At 41.5% G+C, this 16,978-nt stretch overlaps 1 protein-coding gene across 1 annotated transcript in view; it reads right to left on the bottom strand.

The window, feature by feature from the left end:
* Positions 1-10,176: 10,176 nt before the first annotated feature.
* Positions 10,177-16,978, bottom strand: part of LOC109421825 (zinc finger SWIM domain-containing protein 8 homolog) — a 46,210-nt gene continuing 39,408 nt past the window's right edge. Inside the window, exon 5 of the mRNA XM_029861731.2 lies at positions 10,177-16,810. Coding sequence (XP_029717591.2) covers positions 16,750-16,810 — 61 coding nt within the window. The 3' untranslated portion in view covers positions 10,177-16,749. The remainder of the gene's footprint in view (positions 16,811-16,978) is intronic.

The raw sequence follows: 16,978 nt of genomic DNA, 5'->3' as shown, positions 1-16,978 counted from the left end.
GCTAAGAGTCCTGTGCTTAGTTGATAGTGCAGCCTGGGCACTGTTGTCCTTCTGACTTCAGCTAGATTGAAGAGGCACGCCCCGAGCGTCTGTTCACCCAGGAGGCGCGGCTCAAACAGCGCCTGTTCTGGTATCCAGCGGCTGAATAAGAAACGCTGTATCGCGTCAGCTATACCTAAATAAGGCGGCAGCCACACCAACACAATGTAGGCAGTGCGACCCCGGTAAGGTAGCCTGTCGAAGCCTTTCAACACCACGAAAAATGAAGTTAGAAAAGGAAAATGCGAACGATATTTATTATTTATTATTTTTGTCCATCTGACTTCAAGGTCTACATGAACATTTGGCAAACCTTAATTTCTAATAAACATTCGTCTAAGTCTTCTTATAAAACTATCTACAGATACACAAAAGTCAAATACACTGACGACACTGTTGAAAACGATGCACATTGCCCTAATTGCTTCATTCTGGCCATAATCTGTCCGATGAAACTCCAGCCGCAGGAAGTCGTTGTTTCTTAATACCCGAGGAGGAATATTGATGTTAATTTGTCGCAGTAGAGTGGGAGAGTCTATTACGTTCAATAGCAGCTTTCTAACAAATGCTGCTTTAGCAATAATTCGTCTGCTTGTAAGCGTTTCTATGTCCACAAGGCGACAGCGTTCTTCGTAGGGCGGCAAATTGTCGGGATTGTTCCAGGGTAAAAATCTGAGGGCATATCTAATAAAACGCTTCTGGACAGCTTCAATCCGTCTACCCCAAATGTCAGTGTAAGGACAACACACAATAGACGCCGATTCTAGTACAGAACGTACCAATGGCATGTACAAAGCGCGCAAGCAGTACGGATCACGAAACTCGTTTGTTATCCTGAATTTAAAGCCGAGGTTCCTGTTAGAAGAAATGCTCAACAAACGATAGCTTAGTGTCAAGGTGCACTCCAAGGTCTTTCACTACAGAGACTCGTTGCAGTTGGATCCCGGACATCTTGTAATTCCAAATAATGGGAGTTTTCCTTCGCGTAAACGAAATTATGGAACATTTTGAGATGCTTATAGCTAGCATATAGCCGAGGCGGTAAACGCACGGGTATTCAGCATGACCATGCTGAGGGTGACGGGTTCGATTCCCGGTCGGTCCAGGATCTTTTCGTAGAGGAAATTTCCTTGACTTCCTTGGGCATAGAGTATCTTCGTGCCTGCCACACGATATACATATGTGTTGGGAACCACTGAACTGATCAGCAGTCTCTCCCTATACTGCTTGCTCACCGAAGGCAATGAGTCTGCCTTTCGGTTGATGCACAAAGCAGTCAATTAGAATTAGAAGTTTTGTAACCGCCGTGCTGTAAACGTGTCGCGTCTTTATAATGTAGTATTTTAAGTGTAAATAAAGTCTACGTTTTAATGTGTTCTTGTTTACTCCTGGGAGTTTAAATACACGACGATGTGTCACGGCCACCCCAAACTCCAGGACGTAACAGTGGCGACGAGTTACCCGAGCGTGCAGTGAGAAACCGCGACGCGTTTCTGTTTTTTTTCGCGGAGGAGAAGATGGACGGCACAATGGATTACGCGCCAAAGAGTGGAACAGCCCCCGTACATCCAGCGTCAGCCGCGGGATACTATCTGCAACCGCAGCATGCAGATCATCGGCTACACTCTCCGGTTCTAGGATCAGGCCACTGGAACCAGAATCCATCATCTTTTCTACTTTATCCGTCCGCGAGCGCACAGCCTCACCAGCACCAACAGTTCCATCAACACCAGATCAGCCCCACCATGGTGATGGAACCATACAATCACTCGCAGAACAATGCCCCAACAGTGATTTCGCGCGGATTCGACGGGCTAAATACTTCTTCGACAGCCTATCCGCCGCCAGTGATACAGCAAGTGCCCACTGCTTCGACAACGTCCCAGAACCAAATCACTTTGTTGCATTACATGGAGCAGTACATGCAGCTTGAAAGTGAATCAAGTAAACGGTTCTACAGCGACATGCAGCAGCTGCTGGAGCTCCAACATTTTCATTCCATGGAACAAATGAAATTATTGGAGCAATTCGTATTGAATCTCGTTCAACCACCATTACATCAACCAACATTTGCACCGTCGTCGTCGCCTATCGAGTTGAATCAACAAGAGATTCTAACTGCCGTACTCCCGAATCCAACACAAGTGCAAAATCCAGTTGATTTCACGGCGGTATTCATCAATCAACCGCAGCACTTAATGAGTCGGCCGTCCGTTCCCGTGCACTCGGACTTACAGCAGCAGCAGCAGCAGCAAAGCGAAACACAACATGCTATTGTTCACTCGATCGCCGTTCCTGCATCACCCGGTGGCATCAGTGAAAATAGCGCCGAAAGCAAGCAGCAGCATGACCATTCGGCAGAGGTTCCCAAGACATCCAGTGTCGGTTCAACCGAGTCGGTGATTAAAATTAATTATTTTCAACCGGCCCACACTGGAAGATTTGGTGCTCATAAATTAGAACGCCTGAAGTATATACAGCACCTACTGGACCGAAATGGACACCGCATGGATGATCCGAGAAGGCGGTCATTTGCAATCAGCGACGCTTTCAAATGGATGGTCAACCAGGGTCTGATCGATGGACGTCCAACGTTACCCGTGCCATCGTTTTCGTCATCCTGATCATCGACTACGCAATGAATGTTACCATCCAATCATCATCGCTCTTCGTCCACCAGAAGACCGTCGCTATGGTTAACTCCGTCAACGAAATAAAAGGGGGAGATGTTGGGAACCACTGAACTGATCAGCAGTCTCTCCCTATACTGCTTGCTCACCGAAGGCAATGAGTCTGCCTTTCGGTTGATGCACAAAGCAGTCAATTAGAATTAGAAGTTTTGTAACCGCCGTGCTGTAAACGTGTCGCGTCTTTATAATGTAGTATTTTAAGTGTAAATAAAGTCTACGTTTTAATGTGTTCTTGTTTACTCCTGGGAGTTTAAATACACGACGATGTGTCACGGCCACCCCAAACTCCAGGACGTAACAATATGCAAAATGGTCATTGGCAGAGGAAGCTCTCAGTTAATAACTGTGGAAGTGCTCATAGAACACTAAGCTGAGAAGCAGGCTTTGTCCCAGTAAAGGACGTTACGCCAAGAAGAGAGAGAGATAGCTAGCATGTTTCTTAAGAGGAAACAAACCATCATCGTTTACCAGAAAATCAAAAGCAGTTTTATCGCTGAAATCAAAACCAATGGTAATGAAAACTTATCGCTGTACTCTACTCAGCATCTGGATAGCAGTGAAATACTTTTCATTGACGGTTTTTGGATTTCTAGCAAGAAAACTGCTTTTGAATAATTGATGATTGCTGATGACTGAATGATGGTTATTTGAGCCTTAAGCACCAGTCTTCGAAAAGATCTGCTAGTCGCTGTAGCTCCTCGCAATCATCCTTAGATTTAATCAGCAGATATATTTTAAGATCGTCCGCGCAAAGTAGTCTGCATCCATCAGGGAGTACTAGACAGATATCGTCGAAAAATATCGAAAAAAGCAGTGGACCCAGGTTACTTCCTTGAGGAACTCCAGAACAGGCATGAAAGTAATCAGAGATTGCACTTCCAATCTTGACATAAAGAACACGATGGTCCAAATATGATGGCAGCCATGAGGTAAATCTAGCAGTAGCACCCAGACACTGCATTTTAGCTAGCAGAATACTATGGTTCACCCGATCGAAAGCAGATTTCAGGTCGGTATAGATGGCATCCACTTGACCACCTGCCTCCATTACTTTTATAGCGTGTGATGTAAATTTAACGAGATTGGTGTTGATCGACCTTCCAGGAAAGAATCCGTGTTGATCCGTCGAGATATAGTCCTTCACTCCAGATAACAGCACATGACTCACAAGAGTCTCCAATAACTTGAACCCAGCGCACAATGATGTAACTCCTCTGTAATTCTGTACGTTTCGTTTATCTCCCTTCTTGAAAGCAGGAAACATAACTGAAAGTTTCCAACTCTCAGGGAACTTTCCCAGTGTTACCGACTTGTTGCAAATAATACGTAATGGTGTGCACAGTGAACTTGCACATTGCTTCAGAACAATCAGTGGAATTCCATCTGGTCCAGCATTAGTCGAAGACTTTAACTTGCTGATCGCGAAGAGAATATCTTCATCGGAAAATTCGCAGAGACTTATGGCCACTGCATCTGTAGGAACGCTGTTGAGTGCATTTTGAATGGACTCCGGATTAACTGGATTTTGATGGAAGGCACCCGAGAAATGTTTTGCGAATTCTGAACGAAATAATACCTTAAATGAACCTGGACGAGAGAACCTCTTGGCTCTTGAATTGCAGAAAATTGGTGTGCATGTAGCTTCTATTCAGGAAATGCATTGGCCCAAATCTGGTGGACGTGAATTCAGGGCGGTGGACCCCGTCGCCAACATATCATTAAAATATAACATCTACCATAGCGGCAGCGATAAGGCAGAACATTGTCATCGGTGACGCCAGCACGTAGGTCAGAAGAGAGGACTTTTTCCGTTCAACCATCGGCAAGGGGAGCCTTCACTCCGTCACTAACGACACGTAAGGTTATCCACAAGCACACCTGGAGACACCTAAACGCGAGCCCAAACGGTAGATAGTCGACACTTCTCGGACGTCATTGATGTTAAAACTTTTAGGGGTCTCAACATCGACTCAGATCACTATCTCGTTGTTAGTAGGATTCGCGCTTGATTATCAACCGTTTAGCAGTTTTCATCAGATGGCGCGGTAGCCGAACGAGTCGGACTGTCATCGGAAACTGGACGAGCGGATAAGTGAAATCAACGAGAGCGATAATCTCAACATTCTGTGGAAGTCTGTCCTCGCGATGAGTACGGCAGCACGGGAGGTGTTAGGCACTGCTCAAAGACGACCTAGGAATGGGTGGTTCAACGGGGAGTGCCAGATGGTAACGGACGAGAAGAATGTTCCCAGAAACCGGATGCTGGTGTCGGGGACCCGGCAAAACAGGGAGCGATATAGGGAAGCAAGAATAGCCAAAAAACGAATCCACCGCATGATGAAAATGTGATTGTTCAGGCGCAAGAGTGTATAGAACAGAAAGATATGCGGAGATTTCACGAAACTAACAATGGCGTGCAGAGAAAAACGCCGGCTTTTCCCGTCATGTGAAACGACCGTGATAGAGGCTTGCAGCAAAAACATAACCTCATTGAATTCTCATACGATTTGTAAACATTGCCCTCAATTTTTTTTTTGAGGGCAAGGACGGCTTTATGGACCGACGCCGAAGGAAAGAAAGAGAAGGAGACAATGCTGACGGACTCATGGAAACTTGCTGACAAATAAAACAATGGTGGCGGTCAGGGAGAGCACTTCGAGGTATTGTTGAACGATGGGTATGGAAAAGCAACAGACAGAATTCGAATCGACGACGACGGACAAGCTGTGGAACCTCCAACGCTAGACGAGGTCAAAACAGCCATTAGAGGACTGTAGAAAAACAAAGTTGCTGGAAAGGACGAACTCCCGACCCGACCGAACTTCTCAAGCATGGTAGTGAGCAGCTGTAGCAAATCTTACACCGTATTATATTGATGATATGGGAAAAGGAAGAACTACTTGCTAGTTGCTTAGATGGTCTCATTTTCCATCTATACAAGAGAGGGCATCGACTGAAGTGCGCAGATTACAGAGGAATAACACTTCTCAGTTCAGCGTACAAAATTGTGTACGGAATCCTGTTTCACAGGCTGAGGCCGATTGAAGAGTACTTCGTCGATGAATACTGTAGAATGAGTAACACAGATGTAAAAAAAAATATTTTGATTTAAAAAAAAATAAATAAGTTTAATATAGGACAGATTTCATGTTGCCGCGTTATGTATTTTTATATCAGCTGAAAAATGTTTGCTTGTTGTAGTGCACATACATCATCAACACGCAACCGCGGTTGACCACGCAACAGTCGCAGAGCGAACAAACGAGCGAAGGGGAATTTATTTCCCCTCAACAAAGTGCTTCCGATTGGTCACTAGATGTGTGCAAAGTATATAAAAGAAGCGAGCATCCCCGCATCGGGCATTCTGAAAACGATCGTCATTGACGAAGCATCATCGCCACGAGCAGCAGAGCGGAGCACCAAACCGGTGAGCAGCAGCAGCAAGAAGAAGCAACCCATCCGGGTGCTGGATAATTGCAGCAGTCAGCCGCGGCCGCATCGAAGGAGCCATGTGCCACCAATGAGGTTTTGAGAGTTTTCCTCACTGGGGCCATGGCACACTTTGATTGCGCGCTGCGTAGCTGTTTGCAGGTCCTGAAATTTCGACAAATACCAGGCGGGTTTTCATGAGGGCCGATCAACGACGGATCAGATGGCAGATTCTCGATAAATTTCGGAAGTACAACTTGCAGACCCATCATCTGTTTATTGATTTCAAAGCGTCGTACGATTCAGTAAAGAGAAACGAGTTATGGCGGTTATGATCGAACATGGTTATCCGGCGAAACTGATTAGACTGATTCGTGCGACGCTTGACGGATCGAAATCAAGTGTACCTACGAGTTGCGGATGAAGTTCCGTCATCGTTCGCAACCTTAGATGGACTGAAGCAGGGCGATGCTCGTTCGAGTGTATTGTTCAACATAACACTGGAAGGAGAGATAAGGAGAGCTGGCGTGCAAAGGAATGGAACCATTGTCACGTGGTCGCATATGTTCCTGGGCTTCGCGAACGACATCGACATCATCGGGATCGATCGTCGGGCCGTAGAACAGACGTTCATAAGAGGTAGGCCTTTTTCGGTCTGCGAAACCAGCTGAAGTTCCGTAGGCTGCAAACGAAGACAAAACTCGTGTTGTACAAAACTCTTATTTTTCCGGTTGCTTTATACGGTCATGAAACGTGGACGTTGAAACGATTTGAACGGAGAGCCTTTGGAGTGTTCGAACGTGAAGTGCTGCGAACAATAGTCAGCGGTAAACTGGAGCATGGCATTTGGCGGCGCGTCGCATGAGCTACGAATTGTACCGTAATCTGGGGGGTAGTTGATCAGCGGGGTGAAGTTGATCACAATGGGGTCCACATCCTTCAACCGCTGAGGACGCCTCAATTCTGTTTCAATGGAAAAACTTTTTATGTGAATCGATCGTGTGAATATATTTGAAGAATTTTTGAAAATTTTTATGGCAATTGTGACAGATTTTACATAAAAATATCTACTTTTTTGGATGCGTATTGAAACTCGGTGAAAAGACTGCCCTTCTAAAAATCGGATCCCAGCAACGCCTTGTATATCGGATGACTCACAAAACACTTTTATTTATTCATGGTAGGCTTATTGAATATAGCATTGTGTTAAATTTGATGTTAACAGTTTTATTTGAAAAAAGCATATTTTTGCAAAAGTAAGACGTTTTTTTAAGGCAATTGCATACCTTTGGGCGTTTAATGTAGGTCATTCTGTAACTTACTAAACTTTATTTTATTTTTAACTTACAAATTAGACCAGTTGTAAGAATTTTAAAAACTTATTCGGATTCAGCATCATCAAATTTAGTTTGTTCAATAATTTTCCATTCTTAGAATGTTATGTCATTAGTTGATCAACTTCACCCCGGATTGAAAGTTTTCAAATTTGGCCATTTGAGCATTTTTTATAAAATTTAGCAATTTCTTGTAAAAATTTCGTTTACGGAACTTGAAACAGGTCCACTCAGTACATGTTTTAAAAATATTTGTTTGAAGTCATGTGCATTGTACTTGATTTTATTCAAAAGAATAGAGGAAAAGTGATCAACTTCCCCCCAGATTACGGTACCAAGTATATAAATAGATGGATAGTGAAGCGAATAAAACACGGAAGGCTGCAGTGGGCTGGCACGTAGCTCGTATGCTGAAGGAACGACAAGCTAAAATCATATTCAGCCAAGAACCAGGAAGGGGTCGTCGGCTTCGTGGAAGGCTGTGCACACGTTGGCTTTTTGCAGTTGAGGAGGACCTGAGGACTCGTTAACGTTCAGGGCGACTGGAAACGATTGGCCCAGGACCGAGAATAGTGGAAATTTTCTTCGGCGGCGCCTTGCGGTCGACAAACAGGTGATGCGTTGGGACCTGAAATTCACGATATTTCTAGAGCGTTCGCTGTACAGTGAAGATCTGGTCCGTTCTCGACTGTCCGTCGATGAAGTTTACTTGATAACTTTCCACGAACTCTTCCGTTTTACATGGCAAACAACGCAAGATGATCTGGGATAAGCACTTTGTAGATCACTCAAAAATTTTCACATTCCAAATTCATATTTTTTGTTAATGTGGCAGATTACTCATTCCCTATACCTCTCCATTAGCTTTACGGTTTCCCAGATCCTGTCTATCAACTGGTGCAGACCGGCGATGTTACCCGGTCTGGGTCTATCTTGATGAGTGCAGCTGCGATACCATCTTTACCAGCTGCTTTGTTGGTTTTCAGCTGTGGAATAGCATCCTTAACCAACGCTGAAGAAGTTGGATCAGTTCCGTGCTAGGCTGCACTGACATAGGGTTTGGGTGCTAGTAGTGGACCCCCTAAGCCATCGAAATTTGCTTCTGTGGCTTTTTAGCTATGTTACGTCAGTGGATTGTTCCAAAGTGGAATTTTATAACAAGTTTCATGTCCCCTCTTTATGTTAAGACCGTCAAACATACAATATAAATAAATTATTCCAATGAAATAAGCATTTAAAAATATGAATCGATGTTGCCTATATAATGGACACCACCGGGGTCCACTATACTGCCGTTCTACGCATAATTGTCCCATGTTATATGCGACTCCCATATAACATGGGACAATTGGGCGTAGAACTTCGTCGGTGGTAGAACGGCAGTATAGGATTATTTGCTAATATCTCGGCGCCTATAGTGGACCCATCTTTGATTTCCATGTTATCTGTCACGCTGCCGATGGAGCCTATAGTGGACCCTTTTAAGTGTTTACATCTCTAGCGTGCGCAGCTTTTTCTTTTTTCTCACTCACTCTCGTAAACAAACACGCGAAAGAAACAGATAATAAAGGGGGCACTTTGCCCCCTCTTTTATCTCGCTCTTTCTTGCGTTCAACAAAATGAACGAGTGAGAAAAAAGAAAAGGCTGCGCACGCAAGTGGTTTACATTCACTAAATAGTTAAAATATCCGATTTTTGTGGCCACTGGACAATTCGTTCGCCAGGAACTGCTGTGTAGCAATGTAATTGATGTTCCCCCGGTGGAAGTTGCATGGAAACAGTTGATTTGGGAACGTCCATAAATTACGTCACGCTTTGAGGGGGGAGGGGGGGGGATTCAGCAAAGTGTGACGACCTATACAAAAATTTCAGAGGTCCCATACAAAAAGTGTGACATAGGGGGGATGGGGGGCTGAAAACGGTCGATTTTTGCGTGACGTAATTTATGGACGTTCCCTTTGGGAATTTATATTCGAGTTTTTCTGTAGGGGGTCCTCTATAGGCGCAGGGTCCACTACTAGACACAACTCCTAGTCGTTTCTTTCGTACGCCTGATCTGCCGTGCCTACGTTATCCTCGCCATTCAAGTGAACGTCAAAGTACTGCTTCCTCCTTTCAATCACCTCACGTCCGGCTGTTTATTTAGAGGCTCCCGTCCTTATCCTTGCAGATATCAGTTCGCGGCACGAAACCGGTATAGGATATTTTTTTTTCTCTCGAAAGAGGCGGATCTGCTGTTTCCGTTTATGTTTGTATCGTTCCACGTTCTGAAGGGTTCCATGCTGCAGCATTACCGTCTGCGATGCGTTCTTCTCCATACTCGCCCTGCAATCCTCATCGAATAGGCCATGACAGCGCCGCAGTGCTGCCGCCTGCCGGGAGTCGTATGGCAAACGTGAGAAAAAACGAGACAAAACACGTTTGTTTATACTTCTTCACGCACACGATGACAGATACAAATGGGATTTCCCATTGGAGTGAGTGCATTTTTGCTGCCGTCAGAGCCAATCAACTGTTCCGTCGATTCTCTTCTACGTACCCGATGATGCTCGCGGCTGCGTTGTTGATGGCTATTAGGCCCACGTCTATTAAGCCCACGTCTATTAGGGGCTCTGCATATTAAGGGTATAAACATGTGGGAGTCGATTCAGGAGTGTTCTCTACATTTCTATCAGTGAATAGCCTTTAGTTCCTATTTCTTGAAATTTATTTATTTTTCAGATTTTTTTGGTCAACCGTCTCAAGTCATCTGATGCCAAGCCACAACGTAACGCATACACGACACTCCAAGGAACCCTGGGGGTCGAAGATTGGTTTATGTTGTCAGTATATCACTACATGTAACTGTTATTTTTATCTTATTTTTTCTGTTGTTATCTAGCGTGGATCGAAAGCTTCAAATGAACACAATGAGATATCTTCGCACCAGGAGAACCAAGCCAGTAAGAATAGCGTTATACTTCGCTTCACGCATGCAGACGACTTGAGCGCAGGCCGAATTTCCTAACTTTTCCGAGTTTGAGTTTGCAATGCTCGCGGATTTGCTGTTGTTCAATAATTTCTTAATTTTAAGGTTAAGTTCATGTTTCTTTCAATATTTTTTTTTTCATACAGTTATGTTAAAAACTTGCAGACTTACATCTTCAAATATATATTGTAATATTTTTTTTGTTGCTTTTTTTTCAATATATATAGATGTACGTGTATGTGTAATGTGTGTATATATAATTTATTTTTTTCTGTGTATATATGTATATAGAACTTTTAAATATGTTTTCCTTATGGTTCAATTAATCTACTTATGTTCTGAATGTTTCTTTTAAAAAAGTGTAAATTTTATATGTGTCTGTGTAAATTGTTCGCGTTTTCGAATGCTTGTTCAAAATCAAAATCAAAGTGTCCGATAAGCTGTCCTTGTGGTTGTGCGAGCAGCCTGCTAGTGTCTGCGCGGAAAAGAAAATGAATCCGCGTACGCGTGAGAAGAGGAACGCACAACACATGACGGTGTGAATCATTTCCAACTAATGCTAGATCAAGGTAGAAAATTAAACTTTTTTCGAAACGATGTGTATTGTATGCTGTGTGAATGTATGATGTTTCTGTGTATTTTGCACATGCCAAACAATAAAAAAAACGAATCCCAAGGAAAATGGTGCTCGTGGTGATAATGAATTCCTAGGTAGGTATATGAGTTTTGAAGTTTTTTTTCCGACGGATTGTGAATGATTGGGAATGGAAATTCTGTATTGTTTATCCAATCAACGTGAATTCAAACTTTAGTTCGCTGTTTTTATGCTGTTTAAGATTAAGCTATACTATGTAATAATTTTCTGCTTAGTGTTGGAAAGACCATGCTGAACTATCGTAGGTAGTATTTGCGTTATTTCATTGCTTGGTTAGAGTGATGTTGCTTATGAACAAAGAACTGTAAACGCTTTACCTAATAGAGGTATTTTTTAGTTTTTTTCCCTTAAGATAAATATTCAACTTAAAGCAAAATAAAGTAAACGAGTAATTCCACACATATTTTCAAACTTAGTGGATCAATTAAACCAATCAATCGTTGAATTCCGTCAGAACAACAAGTATGATATTAAACCAAACGTCAATAATTGGTATTCATTGGTGCCTATGATACATTCAAAAACACTCATACTTTAACAGATTCATTATCTGGAGGTATCACGCAAAAATTTAAGGACTTACAGGGAGCCTCGCAGGTTTTGTGCATCTTTTTAACAAGGCAAGAAAAAATGATAAGAAAGTCCAACTGAAACAACCGATTATCAAGGTAAACCCAAGCCATATATCGGAAAGTGTCTTATTAAGTTTGAATCCCATTTCAAAGAACAAATCCAAACTCAGCAATGGATCTCGAAACTGTTCATTTATTTATTTTTTTTTTGTTCCCTTCTAAAGAGCTAAGAGCGGCATAGTTATATGAATTTAATGTACCTACGTTTGGCATAAAAAGAAAGGTGCATTTAGTTATGACAAATTACCGTTATGTAAATTATCGTTTTTCTATTACGCTTTTTCTTTTTAAAACAGATTCCTACGAATTTCATGTCATAACATCGTTTACTATCACCACGCCGAAAGAAAAAAGGCTTTCTTTTCCGTAAGAGAACATTAGGGTGGGGCGGGGCAAGATGGGTCACCTAAGGATGGATCACCATAACTTTGTAAATACAAATCGTATTGGTTTGTATTCGCCCGCTACTCTTTATTACACTAGTTAGCTATGCTAAAAGTCGATAAAAAGTAAATTAAATACAAAATATGACGTCAAACAAGCAATTTTAAAAAGTGATCGATTTTGCATCGTGAAAAAAGTGCGGGGCAAGATGGGTCACCTTTTAAGTAATTCACATTTTCTCAACGAAAAACGTCAAAATATGAGATTTGTTCGGCATTCATATATGCTCCATATCCATACTGAGTAAACAAGAGCTACTAGTGAACATTTTATAAATTTATTTGGAATATGAAAAACTTTACGATTTGAGTGGCCCTAAGGCGACTTGAAAATCGATGTTTTCACTAAAAAATTATCATAATTTTATGTTATAATTTTGAGCGTTCATTCCGCTTGATTGAAGTCATTTATGAGATAGTCTTGTAATAAAACATAAATAACTTTGGAATGGTCCAAAAATACGTTCAAAATTGAAAGCGACCCATCTTGCCCCGCGGCCGTTTATATGGGGATTATATGGAATGTATCGCATAAGAAAAATGGCTAAAAACCATTTTATTTTTTAATTCCAATGAGCGTGAATATTTTTTCAATCAATGCTCTAAACTTTTGTATATTCATGCTGGTCATCTAACAAAATTATTAACATAATCAAAACATAAGTAATGCGCCCGAAAATGGCACTGACCCATCTTGCCCCGCCCCACCCTATGTAGGTATTTATGGAATTAAAAATTGATCAGTCAGACACCAATGAACATCATTATGATCATTCTTTAGAATGTATCAAACAAGAATATTTGAAAAACAAGAGCGACGAAATCAAACAACAGAAAATTATTTAAAATAAGCATAATTCCGTTAGGCAAATATACACCAACCAATACTTAAAAAGGAAAATTCTCAAAACGTTATTTCGCTTGGGAAAATCAAACAGAACGCAAAAAAGTAACTTTTTTTCCAGATGATGGGAGCTGTTTCAATACATCGATAATCGGCGCTACTTATGGTTTTACTCTATTTTAAGACGCTGCTGCTAAATTTTAAGACACGTGATCATGTTTTTTTTAGTTTCGTAACGTTATTTACAGTATGTAATATTATATTCCCTTTGAATCCGGCGATGGTTTGTGTAACCAAAAACGTCAAATATGTTAGTTCTTTATTAGTGAATGTTAGCGTAGGTGCATGGCTGCGGATGTTTGATTCATGCACACTTTATTCGTATGTCTTTTTAGCTAATCCTAGTATTTTAGTTTTAAATTTTTCATTATTTTTGTTATGGAGAATGTACACTTCATTTAAAAAATTAATTTCCTAAAAAAACACATTTTTGCTGTGCGTCTGTTAAAACCGAAATAAAACAAAACTGTCCAGTCGAAAACTATGCTAGAACAATTTCCATAAATTTGTCGCAATACACAGTGGGTAACACAGTAAAAGTTTTTTTTTAATATATCAAGCTTCTGGTAATTCTACTAACTTTTTGTAGCTTGAGGGAATGAGATCTTATTTTTACAGCATGTTAACGGAATAATAATAAAATGAATTTCAATGTTGGTTTTCAATTGAAACTATAAAGCTTCTGTTCTAAGCAAGCTTTTATCCCTGGATCATCCTCATCATTTTCTTTTGATTTGCCATTTTATCCACAATAGCATCATACACTACAAAACATCTACATTCAGAATTACGGAAAGATACACATCTACGAAGAATTAAAATGTGTGCTTATTTTGCTCGTATTTAGTTTTGTTTCTATATACTACTGTATTCTGTATGTTACTATTTATGATACTTTTGACGAATATTACTCGTTATGTTAATGTAAAGTATCTAGACATTTCTTCGTAATTTTAATTGTTTTTTTCTATTACTTTTCACTCAAGCCCAATCGGATTCTTTGCTCGGCATCGGAAACTATTCCTGTTCTAACTATTTCAAGAGATTTAGTCCTTTTCGATATTTAATTTCCTTTATGTTATCTACGTACTTTCCTAGTTTATAGCGTAGAAGTCGACTTAAAATTATCATTTCACTTAAAAGATCTTAAGCGAAAAATATAATCACAGATCAAACGAAAAATAATTCACACGCGGCTTCATCCGCTTCCGAATGGAAAGGGATTACTATCTATCCGTCCACTTATCGAAAACTTCGACTCTGATTTGTGAGTGTAGTTTTGTTTTTGCATCTGTGAATTTGCAAGCGTGTGGACGTACATCCTTAAAACTTACTATTATTTTTTTTACTACTGCGTAACAAGAGAAACAAAGGTGATGAGGTGAAAAAATAACTCAAACAGTTGAACACAATGGTTTGTGATAATTCAGTAGGTGTTGATTTTGTCAACGCTATGAATATATCTTTAGAGACGTCAAAATATTAGTTTTTTAGGAAACTTGTCGAAAAAAAGCTAGTTGAAAGTTGAAGTTTTCAGCGATTTATTTAAAATATGAATAATTAAAATACATTCATCTATTTGAAACTTGGAATCGGGAAATGAGTCAAAGTTGGAGAGGATGTGAGAGAGAGAATTGAATTGATTTTAATTTCAGTTGTGATGAGAATGGGGATTTGAAAGAGCGAACTGCCTTAAAAAAATAGACAAAACGATAAACTTGTAAAAGTTTAGCGTGTGAGTATAAATTGCTGAAATTTTGACTGAAATTAGCTAAGATTGTGGTGTTTTCATTGACAAAAGGTCATCATATCTGTCAAGTAAATTACCCAAATGGCATCGAAACAAGAATAGATTTGTCAAAAATTGTGCACACAGTTGTGGAAAATCCAACTTCACCCTATAGATGGATCGGAAAAATCTGGGTTTGCATAATTTGACGGTATCCCGGGTGCTGAATTCAATCAAGGAAACTCAGACGACATAGAGGCGATCAGGAGAACACCAACGGGGCTGATCCGGTGAAGACATGGAAGTTGATAAATTTGTTCAACCGTCAACTGATCCTTTGGATCCTGGTTGCAAACCAGAACGACAAACAAAACACGCACCAGGAAGCCGTACCGGAAGTGGCTGCCAAAACCGAGGTGTGTCGTGATGGACCACGAGACGTATATCAATTGTCAACACAAAATAATTTGTCGAGGCAAAACTAGTGCAGCCAAACTGTTGATAGCTCTTTCAGGTAGAATTGCGAAGCTGTCCGAGCTTCAAAAATATATTACATGGAGCTGTGTAGCTACATGCTAATGAAACGGGGTGTGTATCAGTGGAGAACCGATAAGGGTAGGTGTTTATGTATTTTTCATAGTGTACTAAAAATAAGCACTTGAAAAACAATCGTCACGAATTGAGAACATCCAGATCAAAACGTTGGTGATCACGTACTAATATTGTTGAAAAATTCAATGAAACCAGAAATAAATTTGCGCACCAAACAAAAAAAAACATCAACCCAAATGTTTTTACAAATCCACTTCTACCCTTTTTCTTACCATTCTCCAGCCTGCATCTACTGCCCATGTGTCCAAACACACATGAACTCTCTCATGCCGTTCACATTTACTTCAGCCGTCCACCGGTGTTGCCGGGCATGATGTTCGGACCGCTGCCATTATTGCCCATTGGACCTACGCCGTGGCCTGCGCCTACAAGCGATGGCGGCTGTTGTTGGTGTTGCTGCTGCTGCTGTTGTTGAAGATGCTGCTGCTGATTTTCCTGTCCCAATTGGACGCAGTTGACGGTCATGTTGGAAAAGTCTACCACGATAGGCGCCGAGATCAAGTGGTGGTTCACGTTTAGATTAATGTTCTGCTGATGATGGTGATGCTGGTGGTGGTGGGGCAACTGCGCTGGTGGATTGCTAACGGCTAGCGTCAGCATTGCCGCCGCCTGATGGTGGTGGTGGTGATGATGATGGTGGTAATTCGATCCACCAGCGGATGATGGAACAGCCGAAGAATGAGTCGGGGCTGACGGAATACCACCGGACTGCAGCGGATGATGGAATGAGGAGGATGACCCCAATGGAGGAGGAAGCGAATGTTGAGCAGGTGGAACGGAGGGGGCTTGATGAGGAATCATGGATCCAGAGGAAGATTGCGAAGTAGCATGAACTAACGCTTGTGGCATAATAGTAGATTGATGATGCCTCTGGGACTGTTGATGTTGTGGCTGAATAGCGGTATTGTTGCTTCTATGGTTGATAGACGAGCTTTGTCCAAGATGTTTTATACTAGCTAAGGTCCCTGTGGCGGCAGCAGCTACTGCTGCAGCTGATATAACTGCCGAAGCTGAAGGTGGCAAAGTTGCAGATGTCGTCGAAGCGGATGAAGAAGGCTTCACTATGCCATCGTCTTCAAGGATTGACCGGCTGGAATTAGCACTGGTCGCTGCGGAACCTAGCGTGTGTTGTGGCTGTTGTTGAATTTGAGGCCCTGAGGAAGTAGACGGAGCCGACGAAGAGAGAGGCGGTGATGATGTTGAGTTCGTCGAGCCAGCCGCCACTAATGCCACCGAGGTCGATGAGGAATTGGGAGCATTGCCGGTAGCCGAAGAAAGGTTATTCAATTCGGAACCGATCGATTCTAGTCGTTGTCATTTGGAGTTCAACGCTGCATTGATCTGCGTCCAAAGTTCTTTCTTGCATGATTTTGAACTGCAAAAGGGAAAATGTAATGTGAATTTGATATAAATATAAATTGCCATTGAATAATAGAGATAGTAAATGTCTTACGGGTAAGCTAATCAAACAGATAGAAAAACTAATTAACTATATTTTATTTAAAGATTTGACGGGTACGCATTATTTGATGTGAAAAACGAG

Source organism: Aedes albopictus, chromosome 1 (assembly GCF_035046485.1).
Source record: "Aedes albopictus strain Foshan chromosome 1, AalbF5, whole genome shotgun sequence".
NCBI lineage: Eukaryota > Metazoa > Arthropoda > Insecta > Diptera > Culicidae > Aedes > Aedes albopictus.
Note: the sequence above shows the minus strand (reverse complement) of the source record. Positions and strands in the feature narration are given on the sequence as shown.